General features: G+C 50.7%; 2 protein-coding genes across 4 annotated transcripts in view; both read left to right on the top strand.

Moving 5' to 3' along the window:
- Positions 1-14,111, top strand: part of VPS53 (VPS53 subunit of GARP complex) — a 63,723-nt gene extending 49,612 nt beyond the window's left edge. For all 3 annotated transcript variants that reach the window (XM_048324559.1, XM_048324558.1, XM_048324561.1), the window contains 4 exons: positions 6,151-6,220; positions 8,466-8,603; positions 11,159-11,263; positions 11,582-14,111. In XM_048324559.1, coding sequence (XP_048180516.1) covers positions 6,151-6,220; positions 8,466-8,603; positions 11,159-11,263; positions 11,582-11,752 — 484 coding nt within the window. In that variant the 3' untranslated portion in view covers positions 11,753-14,111. The remainder of the gene's footprint in view (positions 1-6,150; positions 6,221-8,465; positions 8,604-11,158; positions 11,264-11,581) is intronic.
- Positions 14,112-16,893: 2,782 nt separating this feature from the next.
- RFLNB (refilin B) lies at positions 16,894-22,663 on the top strand. Its single transcript, XM_048324854.1, has 3 exons — positions 16,894-17,156; positions 18,589-18,698; positions 19,955-22,663. Exons 1-3 carry the CDS (start codon positions 16,953-16,955, stop codon positions 20,283-20,285), a joined length of 645 nt encoding a protein of 214 aa, XP_048180811.1. The 5' UTR covers positions 16,894-16,952; the 3' UTR covers positions 20,286-22,663.
- Positions 22,664-24,867: the final 2,204 nt, after the last annotated feature.

Here is a 24,867-nt window from a genome sequence, read left to right as displayed (position 1 = left end):
AGCAGTTACTGATAAATCATGTGATGATGTTGCCCATAATCACTGTTTGAAATGCTGTCTCAGTGAGAATTCATTGCATGAAAACCTTCTGTGTGGTTACACTTGAATTTTATGTGATAAATAAAACCCCCCATTTATTCAGCTGTTCACAGCACACTCTTAATACCTCAGCTTTAGTTGCCTCCCTTTTAACTTCATTGCCAGGCACATACCAAGTAAACTCCACATGAAACAGCTCTCAGATATGAGTGAAGTTCTCATCTGAGTGTCCTCATCCCTGAGCACAGAAGCCACTGCTGTTCTCCAAAAACTTTTAAGACAACTGCAGCTCTGATCTGCAGCACATTAAAATTAAGACACAGTCCTGAACTCACTGTGCCATGGATCAGGCGTAGAAGGGGAAAATGGGTTCCTAAAGACTGATTTTGCTGGGTCTGTACAACTTGGTGTTAAGGAGAACCAGCCCAGTGGTAAGGGAGCACCAATCTCCTTAAAATGCATTTCAATGCGTACAAATATTTGTATTTTTGAAACTCTGAATTCTTATGGAGTATGCTGGCTGGGCCAATATAAATACCTGGCCTTTTGTGTGCCCCACAATGCTGAAAATCCTTTTAACAGTCCTTGTGCTTCTCCACATGTTAATGCCTGTGTCTTTGTGAGCTGCCACTTCTCAGCTCTAATGGGTTGTATAAAGCACGAGTGTTGAGTTACAGGACCACAGGGGAGAAGGCAGCTAAAGTCACTAAATTTAAAACAGCGGGATCTGAGCCAAGTCTGGAGAGAAGAAAAATGGCCATCAGAAATTGCATCAATCCTCTAACCTAATTTGTCATTTTTGCTTTGTTTTGACCGATGTGTGAGCGGCGCTCTCTGGGGACGGCGGGTTGCCGTCGGCTTTCCGGGAGGCACTGGCAGGCAGGGTGGGGGGCTCAGCTCTCTCTGCACCTTATCCTTTGAAATCAAACCCTATGGCAGCAAAGCCGTGGCTGCTATGCTGGGATGTGTTTGGGAAGTCTGTGACCTGACCTCAATGAGGAAGAGATTAGGACTGAGAGACAGGAAAAACAAACAGTTCTCCCCCTCGCTGGGGGAGCGGCTCCTCCGTTACCAGCAGCCAAGTGTGGTGGGTGCTGTGTCCTTCCAGGTGCTGCAGCTAAAAAGTGAGAGGAGTTTGGTGGGAAGAAGGTTGTGATGTGGAGGCTCCTGGAGGTTTCAGGGCTGAGCTCAGCCTGGGCAAGGGCTGGTCACCACCTTGGTAGAGCAAAACCCTCCCTGGCTGCAATGACTCAGCGACACCAGAACCTTTGAGGGATGCTCAGCCCATCAGACAGACAGACAGACTGTGGTTGCATGTCTGTCTGTGCCTCCTTCAGCAAGGCATTGTGTCTGATGCATCATCAGTGCAGGGGATTAGGGGAAGGCTTTGGCAGAGCCGCTCCCGTTGGATGGGAGCCTCTCAGATGCTGTGGTTTCTGTGCTTTAGGTTCCTCATCTGCCTTGCACTGCTTTATTATTACACTGGGGACTTCTCTGCTTCTAGGGAGGGTTTGCTGGGTTCAGTTTTATAGCTGAAGCTGTAAATGAATTCTGGCATCCAATCTAGCTGGGATTGTGCAGGGAGTAAAGGCATTCAGAGCACAGAGCCTCGTGCAGAGCACTACCCCTGAACATGCACGTATTATTCACATCAGGATTGCCTGCTGTACTCTGAGACTATCAGGCATCGAGTCCAGCCTAGGCAAGAGGCTCCAGTGCATTTTTCTGTTAAGTGCAACTGCTCTTGATGGTCTCTGCTAGTCCAAAAAAAAAAAAAAAGGGGAAAAAAATTCCAGAGCAGCCCTTGGCTCTTACAGTTTGTCTTGTCTGTCTTGCTGGAGTTGGGAAGCTGTTTCCAATAAGGCAGCGTGAAATAAGAGGCATGTGGGGATGGAAGGTCGCTTTACCCCTCTGCACTGATGGTGGGTGGCCATCCAAAGGGGCCTGGGAATTGTTTCATGCGAGGCAGAATGCTGTCTATGGGAGATTGTGTGCTTATATAGAAAAGAAGATTAAAACCAACAAGGAAAGGGGAGCCTTGGGCTGCCAGTCTGCCACCCTGCAGAAGGAAAGGCTCACCCTGTTTCTCATACACAACATGAGCTTTAGCTCCATGCCTGACCTTGCAGAGGGAGGGACAATTGGATCTACCTACACTATCAAAGGCACAATTAATTTCTTGCACTGTTCTGCCAGCAGCGAGCTGCTGCATCCAGACCTGCTGCCAATTCATCATTTTGTGGGATCACCTAAGCTCCAGCTGTGCTCATCACTCTCTAATTGCCCTCTGGGAATTAGTTACAGACCTGAAAAATGGACTTTAAAACCAGATAGGTTAAATCTGCACTGTAATGCTTTTGTGCAAGAGGAGATAGGGCTTGTTTTCCTCCTCCTCCTCCTCTTCCTGTTTCATTGCCTGTTGCAGTGGGGATCCTGCAACACGCATATATCAAACCAGGAGTCCCGTGGAAAGGAAATATATATGGACAGACAGATTCTTGCTAGCTGTTCCAGAGAGATGTTTATTTCTCCAGCCGCATGGCCGGGGCTCTGCTGAGGAACTGTTCCAGTCACGGGACCAAGGGTCCTTCTGCCCGCGCAGGGAACACAAACCAACCAATGGGTACGAGGCTGAGCAGGGACAGGGTAGCCCCGTGTCTGTGCCCTCAGGGCCCCTCTCCCAGGGCTACACGGCGGGGGAGGGACCCCAACACCTCACCCGTTTTATTTTAATAAAAGGAGAATGAAAACAACTGGATAAACATAACAAGAACCGTTTCAAGACAAAACAAGCCACCCTCCTGAGTCTTTAAATGTCCAAACAGATTCTGTGGAACATCTTAGGGCTGACAGAAGGGAGACAGGACTCTCCGGGCATGCTTTGTGGGGAAACTGAGGCAGGAGAGGGTTTAACTTCTTCCCTCCCCCTTTTCATCCCCCACTCGGCATTGGAAAGGGATTTTTGGGGAAACAATTGGCAAAAGCATGGTTTTGTGAGGGAAACCATGGATGAAAAAACGGATTGGGAATACACTGGGGGTAATAGGACATAGGGTAAAAGGGAAAGGTGGGATTAGGAAAGGGAGACTGTAGGGGGGACTTACAATAGAGATACTGTCTAACATGACTACGATTTTTTGCATATATACTGCCTTTTACAGGAACACCATCAGGCCCAGTGACCTGCGATGCTTGTAACCCTTTTCTCCCTAGTACAATATTAAATTCCACCACCTCTCCATCTCCCAAGCTTGGGATGCATTTTTCAGGGTTATTCTTTTTAATAGCAGTTCTATGCACGAATATGTCTTGCTGGTTGTCACACCTTGTTATAAAACCATAATTTTGCTTAACATTATACCATTTTACTATCCCTAAGATCTTAGTTACTATGATTTTTTCCTTTTTCCGAGTGTCTGCTGTTTTCTGTCTCGCTGCGTCTTTGCTCTCTCTTTCGGTCGCTCCCGTGTTGGAATTGTCGGGGCTGCTGGTGCCTGCGCGCTCTTCCCGGGCTCGCGTTCGGGGCTGCGCGGGCCGGGCCGGGCCGCGCCGCTCAGTTCTCCGTGCGTCGCCTCCTCTGGTCGCAGCTTCGCTGCCGCTGCCGGGCGCTGCACCCACGTCTCGGCCGGGCCCCCGAGCGACGACCCCCCCCGCGCCCCGCTCCAGCGCGCGTCTCGGCTGGGCGCGGCTCCGTTCTACCGCTATCGCCGCCAGCCACCGCCCGCGCGCCGCCTCTCTCGGCCGGGCGTTCACGGGGCTCGCTCCACCACGCGCTGCACGGGGCCATTCGGGCACCGCCGGGTCCCGCCGCGCCTCGCTCCGCCACCGACACTGCGGCTCGCGTGGCTCCGCCCGCGCGCGGGAACTGCCTCGCTGCTGCTCGCAGAGCGCTCGGTGCACGTGGCCTGGGCCGCACGGTCCCTGCGCCACGCTTCCCTTCGCCAGGACACAGCTGACATTGCTCAACAGTCTCGGTAACTAAATAATATTCACGAAAATATTCTTCCATCGGCATATATTTCGACTCCAGTATTAACTGTGTCCAAACGGTTTTCCAAAAGCCCTTGGTAAGAATTAAATCCCAAGAAACATAGAAAAAGTTCTTAAACAACCATGCCAGGAAGTGTTTCAGTTCTTTCTGAGCTTGAATCAAGCTAAAATTTACAAATCGTTGTTCAAGAATCATTTTAAGTTTAAGATAAATGTCCATATGCGGTTCTGAGAGCCAAGAGTCTTCCCACGGTTCCTCCATAGTTTAGATATGGAATAGCAAAGCAAAACCAAGAAGAGGAATCCAAAGTTTCCAGGGTTTACTCACACAAATCAGTCGCTTAGGGATCGGGGATCGTTCTGCTCACAAATCTCCACCATTTGTTGCAGTAGGGATCCTGCAACACGCATATATCAAACCAGGAGTCCCGTGGAAAGGAAATATATATGGACAGACAGATTCTTGATAGCTGTTTCAGAGATGTTTATTTCTCCAGCCGCATGGCCGGGGCTCTGCCCAGGAACTGTTCCAGTCACCGGACCCGAGGGTCCTTCTGCTCGCGCAGGGAACACAAACCAACCAATGGGTACGAGGCTGAGCAGGGACAGGGAAACCCCGTGTCTGTGCCCTCAGGGCCCCTCTCCCAGGGCTCCATGGCAGGGGAGGGACCCCAACAATTGCCAAGGTTGTTTCTCTGGTGGCCAAATTCAAAGCTGCTTGGGGCAGCCCAGTAGCTGGTTCTCAACAGTAGTTTGAAATTGTTCTCCTTGACAGCTCTCCAGGATAAAATGATTCACTGAGAGAGGTAGTGACTGTGTCTGAGGGAAGGGAAGGAACCTTTGCTTGTAAGGGCTCTTCCTTGAACCATTCCTTTGGGTTTGCTCAGCAGCTTGGCACGCTGCGTGCCTGAGCTACACTTTTGTCATTCTTCCTTGAGAAAGGATGAGAAATAAATGTCCTGGCTTGGAAAACAGGTGGCAGGACAAACAAGATGCTGTCCGTGCTCCTTGTGTTGTGGGGAGGAAACAAATAGCTTAACAGCTGTAAGGGGGGAACCACGCTGAATTTAGATCATCATCATCAACAGCCTCGGCCCAAAGGACAGAAACTCACTTAGGACAGAGCCATTAAAATCTAAGACCTGCCACCAGGTCATGGACAAGTCCTGGAAATGTGAGCCCTGCAGGCATTCAGCCAAAGGAGGACACGTGAAAGAAGCAGAGTACATTAAAAACAAGGCAGCAAGAGGAAGACTTGTTCAAGTGGTGTGGTCCTGACAGAGTTTGTTGCTCATGCAGCTCCTGAGCTTTCCTGGTGCTACTCCTTGGTGGAGTGGTTGGGCAGGAGCTTGTCCTGCAAGTGCCCAGCCAGTGCTCTTGCTGGGAGGGAGCATCCACTGAGGAGTGGAACTGCCTCAAAGCCTCAAATCAAGAGGCAAAAAGCTGAAACTAAAGCTGATGCTCTGAAGTGGTGAATATTGGGCTTCCATTCTCACTAAGCTCTCCCTGGTTGGGCAGTCATTTTTCTGAGTCTGAAGTCCATGACAGTAAAATATGGTAATGGTGTTTTCCTTTTCACAAAACTTTTTCTTGTCTTGATTGTGTTGGCCAGGAGCTTTCTGGAAGGGTGCCTCTGTGTGAGTGTCCAGGGCCCAGCAGACCTCCAGCCTTGGCTGGACCTCAAGTTCAGTGTGTAATATGCATGTTATGGAATTACTTGTGTGCAGGAAAATGTAGGTTCTGGATACAGTCAAGATACTTCCACTCATGGACAGTGAGACTAATCTTGGTGTGTTGCTGGTTTTGTGATGCACAATAGTTTGTTTGCTGACCTTGTACTGTAATACTTCATATTACAGTATATAGCAATTTATTTACCTATTTACCTAGCTTCTCAATGAACTTTGAGATTAGGAGGGATTAAAGCAAAAGAACTGTGCCTAGTGGTTGGGGTCTTTTTTATTTAGTATATTTAATATGTCTGGAATCAGCTTGGGAAGCTGGCACTCGGGGTGTCTGTGGAAGCCATCCTGGTTTGGTTCTGCATGCCTTGTCCCCACAGAAGACTGTCTGACTGCAAATACTCTGATGTAATTGTGTCATTTTGTATCTCTCCTGCAGCTCCTTCATTCCCAAGTTCATTAACCATCTCTTCAAGTGCAAACCTATCAGCATGGTGGGTGCTGAGCAGGTAAGAAGAAGTAGGCGCGTTGGCTGTCATATTTGATGGCTTTTGGCTTCAAGAAATGGAGGCTGGGACCCTGCTGCTCCATGACGATGGGATTTGGAAGAGGCAGGGTTTTATCTGCACATCGAGCTTGTTAGCGCTGTGGGCTCATAAAAGTAAAAGGAAAAGCAAAAAAAAAGCAGGATCATCCCTAATGGGCCTGCCATGAACTTCAAATGGGTGCCTTCAAAGCTGCTTGGGTTTTAGGCATCAAAGATGGTTCTGAGCAGGGTCTGCAAAATGAAACAGGAGTTTTACATCAAAACCTTCCTCGTCCTTAATGGAAAGCAAATGAGTGAAGCTCGGTGCCTGCTTGTCTTGTGTGATGAGCAATAACCTGCGAGTGATTAAAGGGAGTCTTTTTTAAATAAGCTTCTAAAGTGATTAACCAGCAGTGGGCTTGTGTCTAATGCTAAAAGGTTTTAGTATTCCTGTATGGGAATAACAGGCCCAATTTGCTTCTCTAAAGCAGACTGGGAAGGTTTTTATTAGGCTGATTCCCAGTGAATACATCTCATTAGGAGTGGGACATACCTCCCTGGGGCCAGAGGTACAGAGGTCTCAGCAGCTGATCTCTCTCTCTGCACTGTGTAGAACCCCAGTTCCTTTAACATCTTTTGAACCCCCCTGGTCACCCACCAACATCTTTCCATGCCACTTTGTCCTCCCTGGTGCAAATGTTGCTGGGGAATACATTTTCCTGGCCTTTCTGGTCCTACACAAAGCTTTTCCTGCTGTTCGCTAATAATTATGGGATGTGGATACTGGGGTGGTATTTATGAAGGTGTTCAGTGCAGGGAACAAGACCTGTGGGGTTTTGCTTTCTGTGTTTTCTTCTCTGATTTAACAACTTTCCATCCCAGCGCGCTTTGGCAGTGAGTTAGCAATGCCAGGGACCCTGGAATGTGTAAAGGTGAAGGGACAGAGCCTGCAAGAGCTGTGCCTGTGGGAAAGGCTGCAGGGTGTGCAGAACTCCTGTTAGCCATGAGAGAGTTTGTATGGGAAAGACGTGAATTCCCCAGCCATGGAAATGTCTTCCATCTCTGGGATCCCTGGTAGACACACAGGAATCCAGCTATGGCAGCCTGAGCTGTGGTCTCTAGCAGCCTGGGGTGCACAGAGCTGCTCATCTGTGCTGTGGTTTCCTGGCTCCCCAGGAGGAGATTGATGGCATTGGTTCTTCTCATGCAAGCCATGAGAATGCAGCTCCCAGCAAGGACACACTGCCACAGATAACGGGGTCCAGACTGCAGCCGGCCTGATCCGCCTCTCCTCCTCCTCCACAGCTCAGCCCTTTGTGTTCCTTTGAATTCCCACATGTGCTGAATCCAGTGTTCACATTGCTGTGGTCGCTGCTGGGGGTTCTGCAGAGCCCACAGTGTTGTGTGTCCCTCCAGAACGAGCTTCCACCAGTTCCCTTTTTGAGGAAATGCTCTGGGTGTGCCGACAGCCCAGCGGGCTTTCACACTCACTGCTCTCTAAATAAAACTGTGCTGCTCTTCCTCTAGTTTGATTTCAAATTTCTGTTCTTCACTGGTCTTGTGTCTTCAGACATCCTTTGTGCAATCAGAGGAGTGTGGTATGCAGGATCATTTTGCCCTAAGGAGCCCTAACCCACAGCATTTTGTCATCAGACAGTGCTGCTCTGTTTGGGCTCAATTTCGTGGCTGTTGCTTATTTATTTGCTGGGGTAGTAACAAACAACAACCAGGCTGTGAGCAGTTCTCAGTGTAGCTGCACTGTGTGACAGTTTTTGAGGAAAGAAACCCCAATCAAGTGGTTGAGTAAAGGCAAAAAACCTGACACTGTGGGTGGCTGGGTGCAGGAGGAAGCGGGGTGTTGGTTCATTTGACCTCGGTACCTAAATCATGGTACAGCTCCAGGTAATCAAGATTGTTTCACTTTATCCTGTTGGGGGGAAGGACTGGAAATCTGTGCCTGATGTGCCAGATGTTGGGCTGCCATAAGTCATTTCCAGTCAGCAGAGCAGTGCTCTGTTAAAATCAACCACAATGCTGATGTGTAGCCACAGGTGATCATGTCTCCTGGAAGTGTCATTACATGGGTCAGTCCCTCCTGTTCCTGCAGTCCAATTACCAGGACTTTTCCCAGTGTGGGAAGTGTTAAACTTTTAAGAAAGTTGGGTTACAGCAGCTGATGGATCTTGGTAGAAGGGGCCTGAGTAACAGAGTATGGTTAACTCTTGCAGCTGCTGCTGGACACTCATTCTCTGAAGATGGTTCTCCTGGATCTGCCCTCCATTGGGTCCCAAGTGGTGAGGAAGGCTCCTGCCAGCTACACAAAGATAGTGGTGAAAGGCATGACTCGGGCTGAAATGATCCTGAAGGTAACTCAAGACTTTTGATAACCTGCCAGCCAGACTGCTGGACTGGGAATCAGAGCGAGCGAATTCCAGGGGGCCCTTCCTTTGAATGCAGCAATCTGCAATTGCACATGAACGTTTGTGAGCCTGTCCGGGGGCTCTGCCAGCTGCTCTGCAGAACTGGCTCACTCCCCTTGGGTTTGCCCCCACTCTCTTCTAATACCACATTTAAGTTTTCACCCTCACTTTTCAAGACAACCACGGGCTCAAGTTCTGCTTGCTAGGAGAGTTGGGGCACCAGGTTCCCTCAGGAGCTTGTGAAAATCAGAGTTTGCATCCGTGAGTGTGTGCTGTGGGGCAAACCCCGGGGTTCAGGTTACTCCAGGCCCTTGTGCAGACTCCGTCACGCAGGGGAGCCAAGCCGTGCTTGAATCACCTGTTTACTGTCTAGTGTAACAGCCAGTGCAAACATGTCTGGGTTACTGTACTCACCAGAGCCCTTTTTCATTTTCCAGACCTGGTGCCTGGAAAATGACCCAAAAGCAGTGTGTTGTCTTCATAAAAAGCAACAAGCAAAGCAATCTGCCCTTCCCAGTTGGTGCTGGAGGGAGAAGTCAGGTTTGATCCCAGGAGAAGCTCTGGGAGCTGTACAGTTGTGCCCTCCCAGGTGATGGGATTGTCCCCTGCTTGCCAGCAATGCTGGGAAGGCATTCCTCTGAAGGAATTAGTGGGACCTGGGGTCAGGCAGGACAGGCAGCTGCCAGCCAGAGCCTCCTGTAAACCACAGCCAAGGCAAGGGAGGGGTGAGGAGCCCAAGCTGTCCCTCCTGGCCTGCTGCTCAGTGTGGCTCTGCTCCCATGCCCAGGGGAATGTCACAGCTGAGTTTGTGCTCTGCATTCAGGCATTAGTTCTCCAGCTCCTTGCTTTTGGAATAAGGTGACTGAGGTATAAGTGAATTGTGGTCTAAATTTTCTTAGAAATGACCTGAATAAAAATATCCTGCTTTGTGCTAATGGGAACGGGGAAGATTGGTGCCTGTTGCGTACAGAACAGGTCTTTCCTTGGAGCTTATGCGTGAATCAGAAGAGTAATGGAGTTCATTTTTCTGCCCTTAGCATCACGCTGGAGAGGAGAGCAGCACATGGAGTGCTGCAGGTCCCCAGGCTGTGCAGCAGCAGTGGCACTGCTGTGTCACCCAGCCCGTGCTGGCCCTGCTGCTGCACAAAGCACTTGTGGCCCCCAGCGAGGGCTCTGTGTCAGTGTAACTGGGAATCAAACAGCCCCAGGCTAATGGCACTGGCAGCTACAGTGTGTGTTCCCGGGCTTGTTCTGGGGCAGGTAATGCAGGAAGACAAACTTTGGGCCCTTGGACAGCACAAACAAACCCATTCAGCTGAGCCCCACGAAGCACAGATGGGAGCAGGGAGGAGGGCGCCGGGCCGTGCACGTCCCACAGAGCTCTTCCCCTTCTCCTCTGGCTGTGCTGTCTGAAGCTCCAGCTTTTCATCTTGGCAGAAGATTTTTACAAGGGCTGTAAATTAAGGATTTATAAGTGTATACATGGCTATGATGTTTCATTGGTCTGAAGTGCAGGGAAAGAAAGAAATGTCTTGGTGACAGAATACAGTGTGGGGTGAGCTGGGTCAATGCAAACATATGGAAATGTTTTTGGAGACAGGGAAGAGTCTGGTCTGGTGCTGTTTCTGCCCATTTACACACACACATGTGCACTCTTCCCCAGAAAGATGGTTGGCTGCCCAGCATTATCAAAAGATGTGTTCTCTGTGGAGCTTGTTGCTTATGTAAGAAAAGCATATCAATAAGGGATCATCTTTCCAACTTTGAGGCTATTTTGATTTTTTTCCTGTGTTTTTACCATTGCTCCTGGGCAAATGGTGGTGGGGGGTTCCCATCCGTCATCCCAGTCTCTCCATAGGAGAGGAGGCCAAGAGGAGCTGCACCCCAAGGGCAGAGTGGCTGCATGTGGCACTGCTCACCCATCGGTGACATATCAGGAGAACTGCAGAGCAGAGAGCTCTGCCCCACACTGTCCTGGGGACCAAGGGAGAGGCCACAGAGTGTTGTCATGTTCCCCTGTGACACACTGTGTGTCCAGCCTCCAGGCAGGAGGGAGCCAGAGGGACACGCAGCCAAAGTGAGGGTCTGGACTGTGTCCAGGCTCCCTGATCTCTGGGGACTCTGTGAGTGTCACCGCTGCCTCCAGCGCTGTCCCCTGAGCGACTCCCCAGCTTGTCTTCCCCATGCAACAAGATAAAATCTGGAGCTTTAACAATACACCAGTGCCTGCCAGCCCACAGGCCACAAAGTCCTGCTGCTCTTTGAAAAATGATGCAGAGCCCCTGAGCACCACTGCTGTGCTGAAAGAGACCCAGCTTCCTCCCTGCTCCTTAATCTGCTTCTCTTCACTCACCTTTACCTCTCTTATAAGCAGCCTCTTTCTGGTTCCTTAAGCATTTCATTTTAGGAGCCAGTCCTGCTGTCACTCCTGGGCCAGAGTTGACTGAGCACTGCCCTTCACTCCTGTTATTTGTGTGATCTCTTCTTCCTTGTCTTGGCAGGTGGTGATGGCTCCACATGAGCCCCCAGTTGTGTTTGTGGACAATTACATCAAGCTCCTCGCTGACTGCAGCACTGACACGTTCCAGAAGATCCTCGACATGAAGGTTAGAACCTGTCCAGGGCTTCTGCTCATCCCCTAATGCTGCTTTGGGATCGTTGGGGACTTTTATTTCAGTGTGAATTCAGAGGGGCTTGAGGGTGGGAGGAGCACTGTAAGGCAAACTCTGAAAGTAGAGTTGCTACTGAAAAAAAGATTTCCAGTTCATTCCACATCTTCATACCTGCTCTGCTCCTGGGGCTGAGCTCGGGGTCACCCAGAGGTCTTTGTGCAGCTCCTGGTGGGTGAACAGGAGGTCGAGGTTTGAAATGGGCTGTGCTGCAGCTGCTCCCAGATCAGTGACTCCTGTCCTTTGCTCCCTCAGGGCCTGAAGAGGAGTGAGCAGAGCAGCATGTTGGATCTCTTCCGCCTGCGCCTCCCCGCTCCTCCCCCCGGCGGGGACAGCACCAGCTCCCTCTCACTGAGCGCTCCCACGCCCGAGCAGGAATCCTCTCGGATACGGAAACTGGAGAAACTCATCAAAAAGAGACTCTGAGGGAGCAGAAGGAAACTCCGTGGCTTGGGACTGGTGGCAGTGAGGGGGAGCAGAGCTCGTCAGGCTTGTGATTTACAGTGTGCTGCTGAAACGCCCGTGTGCTGTCACTCCCGATCCCTGTGAGCTCTTAACCGTCGCGTACTGCGACGCTTTCAGACCGAGGAAGAATCTGACCAAGGTGTTTGCCCTTAGCTTAGCAGGAGCGAAACCCAGGACATTCCCAGGTCCACATGATGGAGAAAATAGAGGCATCTGGAAGCCAGCAGCTACAGAAACAATTTAGGTGGATTCAGAGACTGTCTGGCTGTGATATACTTGGTGTCGCAGCTTTTATCCGGGCTGAGCTCCTGCTGCAGCACTGAGGGTTTTGCCTGAGTTCTGTGTTACTGCTCACTCCCTGCTGCAGAGCTTTTCCTCTGATTCATTATTTATTGTGGGGTGGGGGGAACCAACCCCAAACCATCACCGCCACCAAAACCCCAACCCTTTAACAGCTGGGATCCAGGCATCTGCAGCTCCACTGAATCAGTGGGATGCCCAGGAGGGAACCCCAAGGCAGCCTTCTCCCCTGCTCCCAGGACAGGCATGCATAAAGCACCGTGAAACAGCAAGGCAAATCCTTTTGAGAACAGGAGGAAAGGGCTGAATTAATGCCTTCTGCACCTTGGCAAAGCTCCTGCCAACCAGCTGGCAGCCTCAGCCGCTGTCACAGCTTAAAGCCCACAGAGGACATGTATGGAGCCCTCTCCAGCTGCTTGGTATTTCCCTGGCGTGTGCTGGGCTCGCCCGCTGTCCCCAGTGGGAGTTTCCATCCTTCCTGGCCAGCATCTCTCCCCGTCTCCACAAAGAGCCCTTCATGTAGCAAGTGTCAGACTGCTCCAGCCCCTCATTCTCACTCCAGCTGGCGTGTCCTGAGCAGGGACATGCCTCCTCAGCACCTCTGCTGACCTGCAAGGAGAAGTGCTGGAAATGTTGGCTCTGTCAAGGAGCCAGAGCCCAGGACAGGAGGCTTACAGCAGCCTTAGGCTTCAAAACCCTTCCTCTCCTCCTCCTCCTCTGAGTTTCAGCTTGCAGCAGTGCAGAGGGGAGGAGAACCAGCAGTGAAATATTTTGGATAACCCAGGCCCCTCTTCCCATGGCCCAGCTCCTGGCTCCCAGCCACAGAGCCAGCATGGAGCAGGGTTGGGATCAGTGGATGCTTCCCCAAGGAGTCTTTGTGCAGGGAGGCCTCACCTTGTCATTAGCACTGCTGGATTTCTTCCCAAACTCCTCTGTACCCTTTCTGGGAGACTGGGAAGGCGTATGCCCAACCGTGAATGAAGCCCTCATGGGTGCAGGGCAGATCAACCAGTTGTGCCTGTGTTATTTGACTCAGCTTCACTTGCATGCCCAGGAAGAAGTCCTGTACCAGTGTGGCAGGTGAGGAACAACCATGCTGTCAGATGCCTTCCTGGGAGGGTCATGCTCCCCACCAGGGCAAGTTTGGGCCTTAGGACTGTATTTATTTAGGGGCTGTACTCACAGGGATTGTAAAAATCACTGCTGCACATCAGGAAAGGGGAGTCAGACTCCAGGAACATGAGCTCCATCCACCCACTGGGATGGGGAGTGAAGAGCATCAACAACACCTGTGGGGAGGGACAGCAGTTTCTCATCACTCCAGTTTTACAAATCTGCTGTTGCCTCGTTTATTTCCTCTCCTGATTTCCCGTTGGGTGGCCAAAGAAGGAAGGGTTGAAAGCACATTGGGATTCTGAGCAGCCATTCCCCAAGGACAGATTACCTCAAGGTGCACGTGCAGGATGGCTCACGAGTTACCACACTGCAGAGCTGGAGGGAACATGGCTTTGCAGAGATTCATTATTCCCACGGGGGGATGAATTATTTATTTTAGATGAGTTTTTCTTTGCTTTGTCTAAGGCTAAGTCACTTACTAAATTATGAATAGCTGAAGATGATGTTGAAGTTATCATCATGTGTCTTTCCTAAAGGCTTTCCCCATTTCATTCTCTGCATTACATTCTGTAGATAAGAGGAAATAAAAGGAGAAATGAATTTTTAGTTTCAGCCTTTGAAGAACGCCACAGGGCTGGGGGTTTGGAGTTCCACTTTCAGAGAGCAAATTCACAGTTTTCTACTTTTGCTGTAAGAGTTTTGTGCCCTTGGCTCTTGGGTGTTTATTAGATTTGGCAGGTCTCTATTTGTGCATTAGCTCTTTGGAGTTTACAGCTTTGGGGAATAAAGGATGATTATGTGTTTTCTGTACTAAATGCCACTTTTTATGGTTTCAGGCCGGGGTGTAATTCTGCCTGTATGTGGGGTGTGACACTAAAATGAATTAAATGGTTACTGATGCTCATTGCTGGGTGTTTTCTGTACAGCTGCCACGCTGCAAACCCCAGTGGCCGGGATGGACCTCACCCAAAACGTGCTGGACCCAGCACTCCCTGCTGTCCATCTGCTCCTGCAGCTCCTCTCTGCCTTTTCCACCTTCTCCTCTCCGGCAGCATCCGCATTCACAGCAGCTCCCTGCACCGCGTGGGTGTCTCAGCGCTCCCGACCTTGTGCCCCTAAATAATCGCATCATTTTTGCTGTCTGCCACTGCAGGAGAGATTTCTGAGAGATCCTAATTTTTCCTTTGAAATTAATCAAGGGGCAGTGCCTTTTTCCACGCGCTGCATGACGCTGGAGCAGCTCTTTTCGCTCGCAGAATTAATGACTCATTTGCTTTTCTCCTGCCGGTCCTGCCCCCTCCGCCCTTGGGCAGAGCCTGCGCCGGGCGCTGGGTGTTCCTTTCTTTCCCCAGATTTACAGCCAGGACTCTGAGCATCCAAGTGACGATGTCCCAGCCTCCACGAGCTTTTCCTTGGCTCCATGAGGGCGGTGGCAGCAGGGTTGTAAAAGCTGATGAAACCTCAGCAGTTTCGGCCACGTGCTGTCAGCGCTCATCCCTGCAGCGCTGCCGTCAGTCCCAGTGCTGGGTGAGCGCAGCTCCTCTGTGGCACAGCCTGGCATTTCCAATCCTTTGGAAAGAGCTTTCTGTCGTTGTCAAATAACACGGGATCCTTTTGGTTTGCTTCTCCCGGTGACAGCCCCCGTGTGGCATCGTCTGTGGTTGGGTTGCTGATAAAGCCGAGTGCGCCTGGCCTGGTGGAAAGTCCTTTATGGAAGGAGGATCTTGATAAGAGGCTTGTATCTGCCCTGTTCTGCCTGTGTGTGGGCAGTTAAAGAGTAAATAATGTGGGCAAACAGGCAGGGGAAGAGATTTCCAATGCCATCAGGGATGGCAGAGGTTGGTACTGTTTGAGAGACTTAAAGCCAGTCAGACTTTGCGAGAGGGCAGAGTACACGTCCTGAAAAGCAGAGCCCCTGTACACAGTGACTCGATAGTATTTGAGTTATTGAGCAGTTAAAATTCTGGTTAAACACTTCCTTTTCATCCTGGCAGGCACATTTGCAGGTCTGGATGTTGGTGCTGCATGAGACCCTCGGGTGGGCTGCAAAGCCCAGAAACGAGAGCTTGGAAGGGCACAAAAAATTTATCCTTTGTGTCAAGCCATGCCAGAATAGGAAGTTTTTTGCTAGTAAATAAGGAGCAGGAAGATTTCCAGAAGCCCGTGGGGCTCTCCTTCTCCCAGGCACTGAGATCCCTCTCACTTGGACCCTGATCCCCATGGGAGTGGCTGTGGGAGCACCCATGGCCCTCGGAGGTGACTGCTGGGATGTGCCACAAGTTCCCTCCTCCTAAATTGCACTTTGTGGGTTGTTGGCAGCGTGGGTTTTCACCCAGGAGCTGCACAGCAGTTCTGAAATGATGATTGTGTTCATCTGGAAACTGCTCCAGTGCCTTCCAAGGCATCTGATTTCATAAAGGGCTTTTATGGGAGATTTTGGAGTGAGGAGTGATCAGCTTTCCTATTGCTTGCAGAGACCAGCATCTCTTTTTGGGGGGGGGATACACTTAAATCAAAAGGAAGAAAACACCTGTCCAGCACATTTGCTCAGACCCCAAAGATTTCAGTCAAAATTCTTAATGTTCTTTTTCTTTCCATCTGCATTTTTCAGCAAAGACAAACAGCCTCATAGTATTTCTTCAAAGGAATGTAGATTCCTTGAGGAAGTCTCCGGAGTTCCCAGCACCGCATAGCTGCAAACCACAGACGCCTACGGCTGAAAGTTCTGCTCTGCTTTTAATTTTGGGGCAGGGAAGGAATTTTTTTCAGAGGTTTGGGTTCACTTGTGCTGGGCCCGTCAGCCCAGACTGCTGCTTTCTGTGCAGGGGAGTGTTGACTTTGGCCGGCTTCAGAGTTGCTTTCCCTCCACAAGAGTATTCCCCCACCGAATCTGATGACATGGCGCAATTATTTCATTAGGATTTTCCAAAAAAGGTTCCCTCGGTCTCCTGTAGTGCTAGAAAGACCTTTTCCTTCTGTTCTCTTGTTTCGGCTTCGGCAGCTTTGCCTGAAAACTGCAATTAGGGGCGGCAGCTTTGCTGCCTGAGTCCGAATGCTCGGGAGTGGGGAGGGAAAAAGAGCAGCCTGGAGGGAAAACTTGGGCGGCTTAACCCGGCTGCCAAAATCCCCGCTATTGGGGAAAGCACCACTGGAGTTGGAGGCAGCCCACCAGGATCTGGCAGCTCTTTCAGTGCTCCCCAAAATCTCTGCTGGCAGCACATTGGGATGGTGCACTGTGGGTTGGACGAGGGATGCTGGAGGGGCAGCTCGTCGGGGCTGGTTTCACAGAATCCCAAAATCATTTATGTTGGAAAAGACCTCCGAGATCATCGAGTCCACCCCGGGGCCGATCCCCACCTTGTCAACCAGACCAGAGCACTGAGTGCCGCGTCCGGTCTGTCTTTAACCAGGGACGGTGACTCCGCCACCTTCCAGTGCCTAACCCCACGCGGCTGCGGTCGGGCTGGGATGCAGGACGGGGGCTACGGGGATGGGGTCACCGGGAGGACAGGGACACCGGGGAGACGGCGAGAACCGGGACGACAGGGAGTGCCCGGAGGACAGGGACAGTAGCGGGACGGGGACACCGGAGGGATACAGGGACACCGGTGGGACACGGGCCGGGACACGCCCCGCCCCTGGCGTGGCCCCTCCCCGGCTCCGCGGCCGCCCCGCCCGCCGCCGCCGCCCGGGCGCAGGGAGCGCAGCGCGGGCAGGGGCCGGGGCAGGCGGCGGCGGCTCGGCCATGGTGGGGCGGCTCAGCCTGCGGGAGGTGCCCGACCTCCCGGACATGAGGAAGCGGGGCGACTCCGGCCTCGACAGCCCCGACTCCGGGCTGCCCCCCAGCCCCGGCCCGGCCCCGCCGCCCTGGCTGCTCTCCTCGGGCAGCCCCGACCGCGCCGCCGCCAACGGGCTCCCGGAGCCCGAGCCGCCCGCGCCCTCCGCCGCGGTGAGTACCGGCCCCTCCCTGCTGCCCGGGGCCGCCGGCACCCTCCGGGACCATCCGGCACCCTCCGGGACCGCGGGACCGGCAGCTCCGCGCAGCCGCTGCCCGGCCCGGTGCCGCCGCGGCAGGTGCGGGGCCCCGGAGGAGCCGCTGCCCTTCGGACCCCGCCGTGCCGCAGCAACCGGGACCCCGCACCGGCGGCCCCGGGCATCCCGCGGGGAAAGGAGGGTGGAAACAAACCCGCGGGGGTGACCGGGGCTGGCCGGCGTGGGAATGGGTTGGAACAGCCGCCCGCCTTTTCCCTCCGTTGTAACCGAGCCCTCCGGCCGCTGTCGCGTCCCGGAACGGGTCTGCGCCGGGAGGGAAGGATCCCGCCGGGAACCGGGCCGGCCGGGGCTTTTTACAAAGCTCTGGGGTCGACTCTGGGTGCAAGGGAAGCTCCTCTCCCTCCCGCCCCAGGTTGGGGCTGGGACGGCATCGCAGCACGTCTTTGGAAATCCCAGTGGAAAGGGAACTCCCGTTATTCCGGCGCGACCCGGAGTAGTAACTTTATTCTGCATAAACAATGGTTTCGGTTAGTTTGGTTTTTCACCAAATAGTTTTTGGATGTTGAGCTGGTGGTACAAATACTTTGGAGACCTCAGATTTAGAGGAAAAATCCACTTTCTACAGGGGTGCTGCTGTGAAATTGGAAGAGGCCACAGGAGGGAAAGATGCTCACAGCCCCCTAGCCCCTCGATAGTAAGCACACGTGCAGAGCTGGCTTCAAAAACACACACGGCTTGGATTCCATCCCTTCAGGGCTGCTTTGGTTTCCTTGGGCTGTGGGATTCGGTGTCAGCTCACGGTGCTGAGTGTCCAGGAGGGGAGCACAGGGGCAGTCCATGAATCACCGCTCAGCGGGAATGAGTTCATCCTTCCCAACAAGTTGTGCATGAATTAGGTTGGATTTAACGCCTTCCAACAGGAGCCAGGGCATAGCTGTGGAGCAAGGAGGTGGCTCACAGCGAGGTGCCTGGTGATAATTTCCTGCTGCGGTCTGTCTGTGGGTGTATGGGGTGAATCCAGCAAGGAGAGAGCTCTCAGACACCTATAAAATGTTGGTTAGAACTTGAGTGTGGGTTCATACAGGGAACACTGCACCAAGGGGTTGCATTCCTCTCTCATTTCCCAGAGTGGCTTCTCTGAATTAAGCTCCTGAAGTTAGGACCTTGTCTTCAAAAAATGCCCCTGGCCACCTCTTGAATGCTGTAGACCAGTGTGGAGTCAGGCCTGAAGGATGCACCTGTAGCACATCTTGGACTAGCAGATCCTCCTGAACCTCAACAGCTCCATACTGAGGGATAAACAAATCTGTTTTCCTGAGAATGTACTGCATTGTAACATAAAAGTTACAACAAAATGGTAACATAAATCCTTTTGCATTTTTTTGCAGAGTTCCGTGTTCTCTCCCAGCCCCGTTCTTTCCAGCTGCCCTCCAAGACTGTGTCCTTTATCCTTTGGCGAAGGAGTTGAGTTTGACCCTTTACCACCAAAGGAAATAAGGTAAATATGGTGTTACAGTCATCTCGTTTGGAAGGAGTTAGAGGAGTTAGCCTGCAAAGGAGCAGTTAGGCCTTATCAGTGCCTGTGAGTCAAGTTAATTTATTTGCAGAGCCATTGTTCACCGCAGCTCTACATTCCTGGACCTGGACATTTGTACAGGCTGAAGGAGTGTTCAGCCTCTTTTAATCCCACCCCTATGGTTGTTTTGTTGGTTATTTTTCCAGGAAGACTTCAATATATTTTACTTTCCTGCTTTTCCTTCCTTGCACTGCTCCAAAACTTTGCCTTTCAACTGATTAACCAGGAGTTAATCATCAGGGAAGAGCTTCAAAGATCTTTTTAGGATGGTTTCATTAAGGGAAAGGAATTTTGCTCTTGCAACCTCATGGTTTTATAATAAGCACTTTCTATCTTAACAGCTGTGGCCGGTTGTGTGAGCTGAAAGAAATGGTAACATTCAGAGGAGTGCATAATTCTTTTTTTTTAATGCTCTGCATCACTTCACAGCCTGTGAATTATTCCTTTGAACACCATGATTTGCAGTAATGAGAAAAGAAGGCTCTCAGTTGATGACTGTGCAATTGGAGGGAGGCTGATAAAATCAAATGGAAGCCTAATGCAGGGGAGGGTAGGACGAATTATGTCCTGGTGTGGGGAAGGAGCCCGTACTGTGGCTGGAACTGGAGGCAGTTAACTCCTTAGTTAGTGGAAAAGCCAGCACAGAGTTGTCACAGCACGAAGGAGGTGGAAACTTTCTTTTGCAACACAGGCAGGGAGGCTTTGGGTGTGCAAACTGCAGTGTTTTCCTGCCAGCTGAATCTTCAGGAGTTTGTCTTCAGAGAGTGCCCCATGCCAGGGGTGATAGCAGAGCACTCCCATGTGATTCCTGGCAGAGCAAAGCTGAGGAGATAACGTGTGCTTCCACGGGCTCGGCGCTCGGAGGAGTTGGGATGTTTGTGTGCCGAGCCTAAACGTGGATCAAGGCCTCTGGGTTTAGGAGTTTGCAGGAGGTTTGTACGTTCACAGAGCTCAGGGCTGAGAAGAAGTTTCGGTAGCGCTGGCAGCTGGGCTAAGCGGTGATAATCCTGGGAATGCTGCTAACATAAGGCTCTTTTCTCATCCCGTAAACGTGCAAGACACCAGCAGATGGTTCTGCGTGAGGTGGCAGCTCCAGGGCTGAGGAGCCACCCCGCTACCCGACAGCTCCTCTTCCCCACAAACCCCCGAGCAGAGCTCACGCCTCCCTTGCGTTGCAGGTACACCTCCTCGGTGAGATACGACTCGGAGAAGCACTTCATCGACGACGTGTACCTGCCCGTGGGCCTGAGCGTGGCCTCGTGCAGCCAGACCATCGTCTGCGTGCCCAACTGCTCGTGGCGCAGCTACAAGGCCGAGGTGCGCTTCGAGCCCCGCCACAGGCCCCGGCGCTTCACCAGCACCACCATCATCTACCCGAAGCACGCCAAGACTGTCTACACCACCACGCTGGACTACAACTGCCGCAAGGCCACGCGCAGGTTCCTCTCCAGCGTGGAGCTGGAAACCTCGGAGTACCTCGGCACCGACTGCGGCCTGGATGGCTGCTGACCGCGGCTGCCCCTCTTGCTCTGATCCACCCCTCGTGTACTGTGCTAACTCCACTTGCTAAAAGCAGGTACAGACCCTCTCTCTCAGCTCCTAACTCCTGCTTTCAAGCGTCAGAACGGGCCCGAGCGCGGTTTTCTGTGGGAACATAACTTAGGAAGGGACTTGGCTCTTCGCCTCTAAAAGCCGTGAGTTCCCTCCCCTTCCCCGCAGCGCAGTAATCAGGTGAAAATAATGGGAAGTGCTTTCCCAGAGGAGAAGTTGACAGGTAAGGAAGAGTGTGGGGTAGTGCCTGGCAGGTGGAGATCCATTTGATGCTTCGTGGGGATGTGCAAAAAAATAAGAGCAGTTCACTCTCTTGCAGAGAATGCACCTGGTCGTTCGGTTACACGTAGAGCTGTCAAGCATTTCAGTTTAGATCGTGTTATCTCCAGAAGAACCATCCCCTGGAAATTGCTGGAAAAGGCTAACAGAGAAAAATTCTGCATTTAACACACACAAAAATGTTAACATATGGCATTCACGTCTCGTGTGAAGGTGTAAATTGGGAAGAAGAGGGGTTCTGAGCAGAGCAGGAGATGAACTGTTTGTGCAGCTCCAGGCAGCAGAGAAAGGATCGTGTGATTCCAGTTCTTCGGGTGATGAGGAATCCTCTGTGCTCACACCACCTGTGTTCTGTGTGACACACGAGTGTTTCTGTGCCTGCAGTACAGCTTGTAACAGAGAATACCAGGCCAGAAATTATCCCATTGTTGTCGGAAAGTCGGATCTTGGTGATTTGGAGGTGGAAAACCACAAGTGCCTTGTTTTTACCCACACTGACTGTGTGCACTAAGGGAGCTGTAACCAAAGCAAGGTTCAGATAAAGTGCTGGACAGAAGGATCCAGAATGGCAAAGGAGGTGCTGGATTGGGTGTGAGACACCGTTGTGGTGGGGTTGGGAGGAGGGAAATGGTAGCAAAGGACAGCAGGCAGGTTTTTAGCTCTGCTTCCCTGCTGAGCTTGTCATGGCAAAATCCATGTCCTTGGGATCAGGGATGTCACTGGGATGGGGCAGCCTCTGCCTGTCTGCAGGCTGCTGAAAAACCTCTCATGAGTGCATGATGAGTTTGGGGACCAAAGGGAATAGCTCCAGATACTATGAAAGTCTGTCTGGATGTTACGTGAGCTCGTTTATTGTGTGCCTTGATGAAAATAAGACAGAGGTTTCCTTCTTTTCCCAGATTTTTTTTTCCTGTGTTGACAGAGTGCAGTGTGGAGAGCATCTGCTTTGGGGAGCGTGGGTTGTGCTGGTTTTTTGTGTGGTGTAGTCTCTCAGAAACACCTGATAGACCTGTCTTAGCTGGACACAGCTTTTCCATGTATTCCAAAACTCCTCCGAGGTGTGAGTGTGCAAAACCAGTCCTGGAGCAGCTTTTAAAGAGGACTTGGCAATGCACAGCCCCAGGGGTGAGTTTTGTCAGTGGCAACCTCGGGAGCCTGTTCTTGAGCTGTGCTTTAATGTGTGTTTGTGCAAGTGTGATGGATGGTGTGGAAGTGTATCCCAGGGAACTGAAAGGAGTTGGGAGACGAAGAGTGCAGCAGGAAGGAAGCCTTGAGTCTGTATGGTTTGGGGTTTTGTTGTTGCTGTTGTTAGGGGTTTTTACTTATTTATTAGCTCAGAATAGAACATCCTTCACCTTTGGTACTTGCCTCAGAAAGGCAGCTCCTGAAACAATCCCAGGATGAGAGAGAACGTGGTCGGGCAGGCAGCGCTCTGGAGTTAAGAGCAACGCAGTGTCACCTTTAAACATCTTGGTCTCAGGCTGCAAGACTGGGGAGATGTGTCTTAAATGTGATGCAATCCTGCCCTAACTGCTGCCCCAGGATGTCCTTGTGGTGTAACAGAAGGCCCAGCTCACCCCACAGCCCGTGGGCTTTCACACTCTCCTCTGTGGGATGGGGTTGCTCCATCCCTCGCTCCCCGCACCTCGCTCCTGAAGCAGCTGGTGCTGGCCACTGTTGGACGCAGGATTCTGGGAGAACACGGACCCTGGATCACTCCCACAAATGCTCTCCCAGTGAGTCCACTTGGAACAGATCTAAGAGGATTGAAGTTGTAGCCATTAGTCGTTCCTAGAAGCAAAACAACCCACAAAATACCCCTCACGCTCTGGTTTTAGGATAAAGCGCCTGATTTTTGTAAAGCAAGCAAACTTAATGTGTACCTCTTAAGAATATTTTAATTGGTAGAGATACCTTTTAAATTATTTATGTTCCAACATTTGCAAAGCTCTGATTAGCTCTGTGCAAGTGTTCTGGTGTCTGTGATGTTTCCCACCCCCCTCCTTCTGATTTTCAATTTGTCTTTTACTTATTGGTAATAAATGATCTGAAAACCATCCTGCAGGGAAGTCTCTTTATTTCTCATTCAAAGCTTTTCAGTGTTTATTGTGGTAGTTACTTAGAAATGAGTACATAATATTTCCTGCCAATCCCAGCTCCCCTCCTTTCTCTTCTATTTGTTGTTTACATATTCTAGGAGGGTGTTTCCTATATAAAACTGTCTATATTAAAAACCAAACCAACACCAAATGTTGTGGCTTTGTCAGTTTAGTAAGACATTGAAAAAGTGCTCTGGAGACAGCTGAAAATCCTCTCCATAATGTGTTTGAGTCGTTCATCTGGTATAGTTTTATTTTTAAAGAGAGTTTCTGGTATGGATTTCAGCATATCCTACAAGTGAAGAACTAATCCCTTTCAAATAGAACATGTATTTAACCAGGCAGGAATTTATTTTTAAAATGTAGATGCTCAAATGCTGCATTAGTAAACACAGCATAAATGTAAGGCTGGAGTGTGTTATGCATTAAACTTTATAAAACCAAACTAGATGATTATAAGCTATTGTGTCAAGAGAAATGCTGTGGTGTTTTTCTGGATGCTTAATCTGTTCTTTTAACCTTTCCACATTTGCAGGCGTGCTGATTTTGTTAGCAACTCTGGCAGAGCAGGAGTGGTGTAATTGAACATCAGTTAATTAATTCCTAATGGGATTTTTTTGCTTACTTTTTATTGTTCATCTGGTTATGTGCTTGTGGAAGCTCTAGAGTTGCGTGTAATGACATTATTGGGGTCTGGGGAGCCGTGGAGCTGCTCCGAAGCCGCTGCTTCCTGCAAAAGGCTCTGAGAGCTTTTGGGTATCCTGGAGTTTTGAAGTATTAAACAGGAGAAAAGCCAAATGTAAGCATCAATTCTGTGTAAAAGGGTCTATTTGAAGAGCCGTTAAGAAAAAAACTTTAAAAATCAGCACAGTGTCTTTCAGGGGAGTTCAGGGAGACTTTCAGATGTCTCTTAACTTTCAAATGTTTCCTTTAGTGAGGGCTGAGCTGTTTTCCTTAAGTATTTCCATGACACTCTGTATGAAAAACATTCTTTCACTATAAAATTTGAAGGAGGGGAGTACAAGGCTGTTCAATGTGATTTTTAATTCATGTTGGCCCAATGAGCTTCTAATTAGTACCTGCCCTTCCAAGGAAATCCCGTTGTTCTGAATGTGCTGTTTCCCTCTCACGTGTGCTTATCCAGAATGTCACATCTGAGGGTCTGAGACAATGAATTTTTGTAACAAAATAAAACATTCAACCTAACAGTTGGATCAAAAGCCAGGAGGTGAGGGTTGGATTCCCATCCTGACTTTGCAGCTCGCTCAGTTTCAAGGAAGGTAAGTCCCTGTGCCTGGAAATCATTTCAGCCTCCAAACAAGGTCTGGTCCTTCATCTGCTCACAAATCTGCAATGTACAGTGTGAATACCTGGAAAGGTCAGGAGTATTATTTGGAAATAAACCAACAGCAGTAATTAGGAATATTAGGAATACTCCAGGACAGACACACAGTGTGGCACTTCTAATTGTTGATGCAGTCTGAGTTGCATCCATATTTTAACAGGTTTGTTCGGTTTTTAAAATATAAGTGCTCTGTCCTCCACACAGACACAGACAGTGAGTAACCACTGCTAAGCTACAGAAATTGTTGGGATTTTGGGTGACACCCCTGGTGCAGCTCAGAGGCTCCTTCAGCATTCACTTCATGCTTTGCTCTTCCAGAAAATGACTGCAGGAATCTTCTTTAAATGCTGCTGCCATGGAGGGGTGGGGGATGCCTGGCAGCTGGGCAGTGTTCCTGGATATACAATTCATACCTTTTCCTCCTGTTCACCCTATAAACACGCAGCCTTTCCTCCTCTGCCAAGGGATCCTCCAGAACCCCATCCCACCGGAGGCTTTGGCTCAGCTGAGCACAGAGACCTTCCTCTGCTCCACTAGAACCCAAAATGCTGCAGGTTGATGCTACAGCCTTGTTTATTTTTGCATCTTCCTGATTCTCCTCTGCAGTGTTTTGGGCTGAGTCAGGGTTCCTCCCAGGAGCTGGAATTTGAAGCGCTGGAGGGCAGTGGGCCCGCTGCTTTCTGCTTTTGTGGTGCTGGTTTTCTGTTAAAATGATAAATGCTGTTAGCAAAAAGGTGAGTGGTGCCTCTGAGGCTTTCCTGCTTATTTCATAAACCAAAAATGAAATGAGGCAACTGCTTGCTGTGCCTTAGTAAAA

The sequence above is a fragment of the Corvus hawaiiensis genome, chromosome 20, assembly GCF_020740725.1.
Source record: "Corvus hawaiiensis isolate bCorHaw1 chromosome 20, bCorHaw1.pri.cur, whole genome shotgun sequence".
NCBI lineage: Eukaryota > Metazoa > Chordata > Aves > Passeriformes > Corvidae > Corvus > Corvus hawaiiensis.
Note: the sequence above shows the minus strand (reverse complement) of the source record. Positions and strands in the feature narration are given on the sequence as shown.

What these genes read in the sequence shown, in the direction of transcription:
- RFLNB (XM_048324854.1), top strand. Translation starts at nt 16,953, where the DNA reads ATGGTGGGGCGGCTCAGCCTGCGGGAGGTGCCCGACCTCCCGGACATG. An exon ending in CGCCCGCGCCCTCCGCCGCG is followed by an intron (nt 17,157 to 18,588) that starts GTGAGTACCGGC and finishes ATTTTTTTGCAG; the next exon opens with AGTTCCGTGTTCTCTCCCAG. An exon ending in TTACCACCAAAGGAAATAAG is followed by an intron (nt 18,699 to 19,954) that starts GTAAATATGGTG and finishes CTTGCGTTGCAG; the next exon opens with GTACACCTCCTCGGTGAGAT.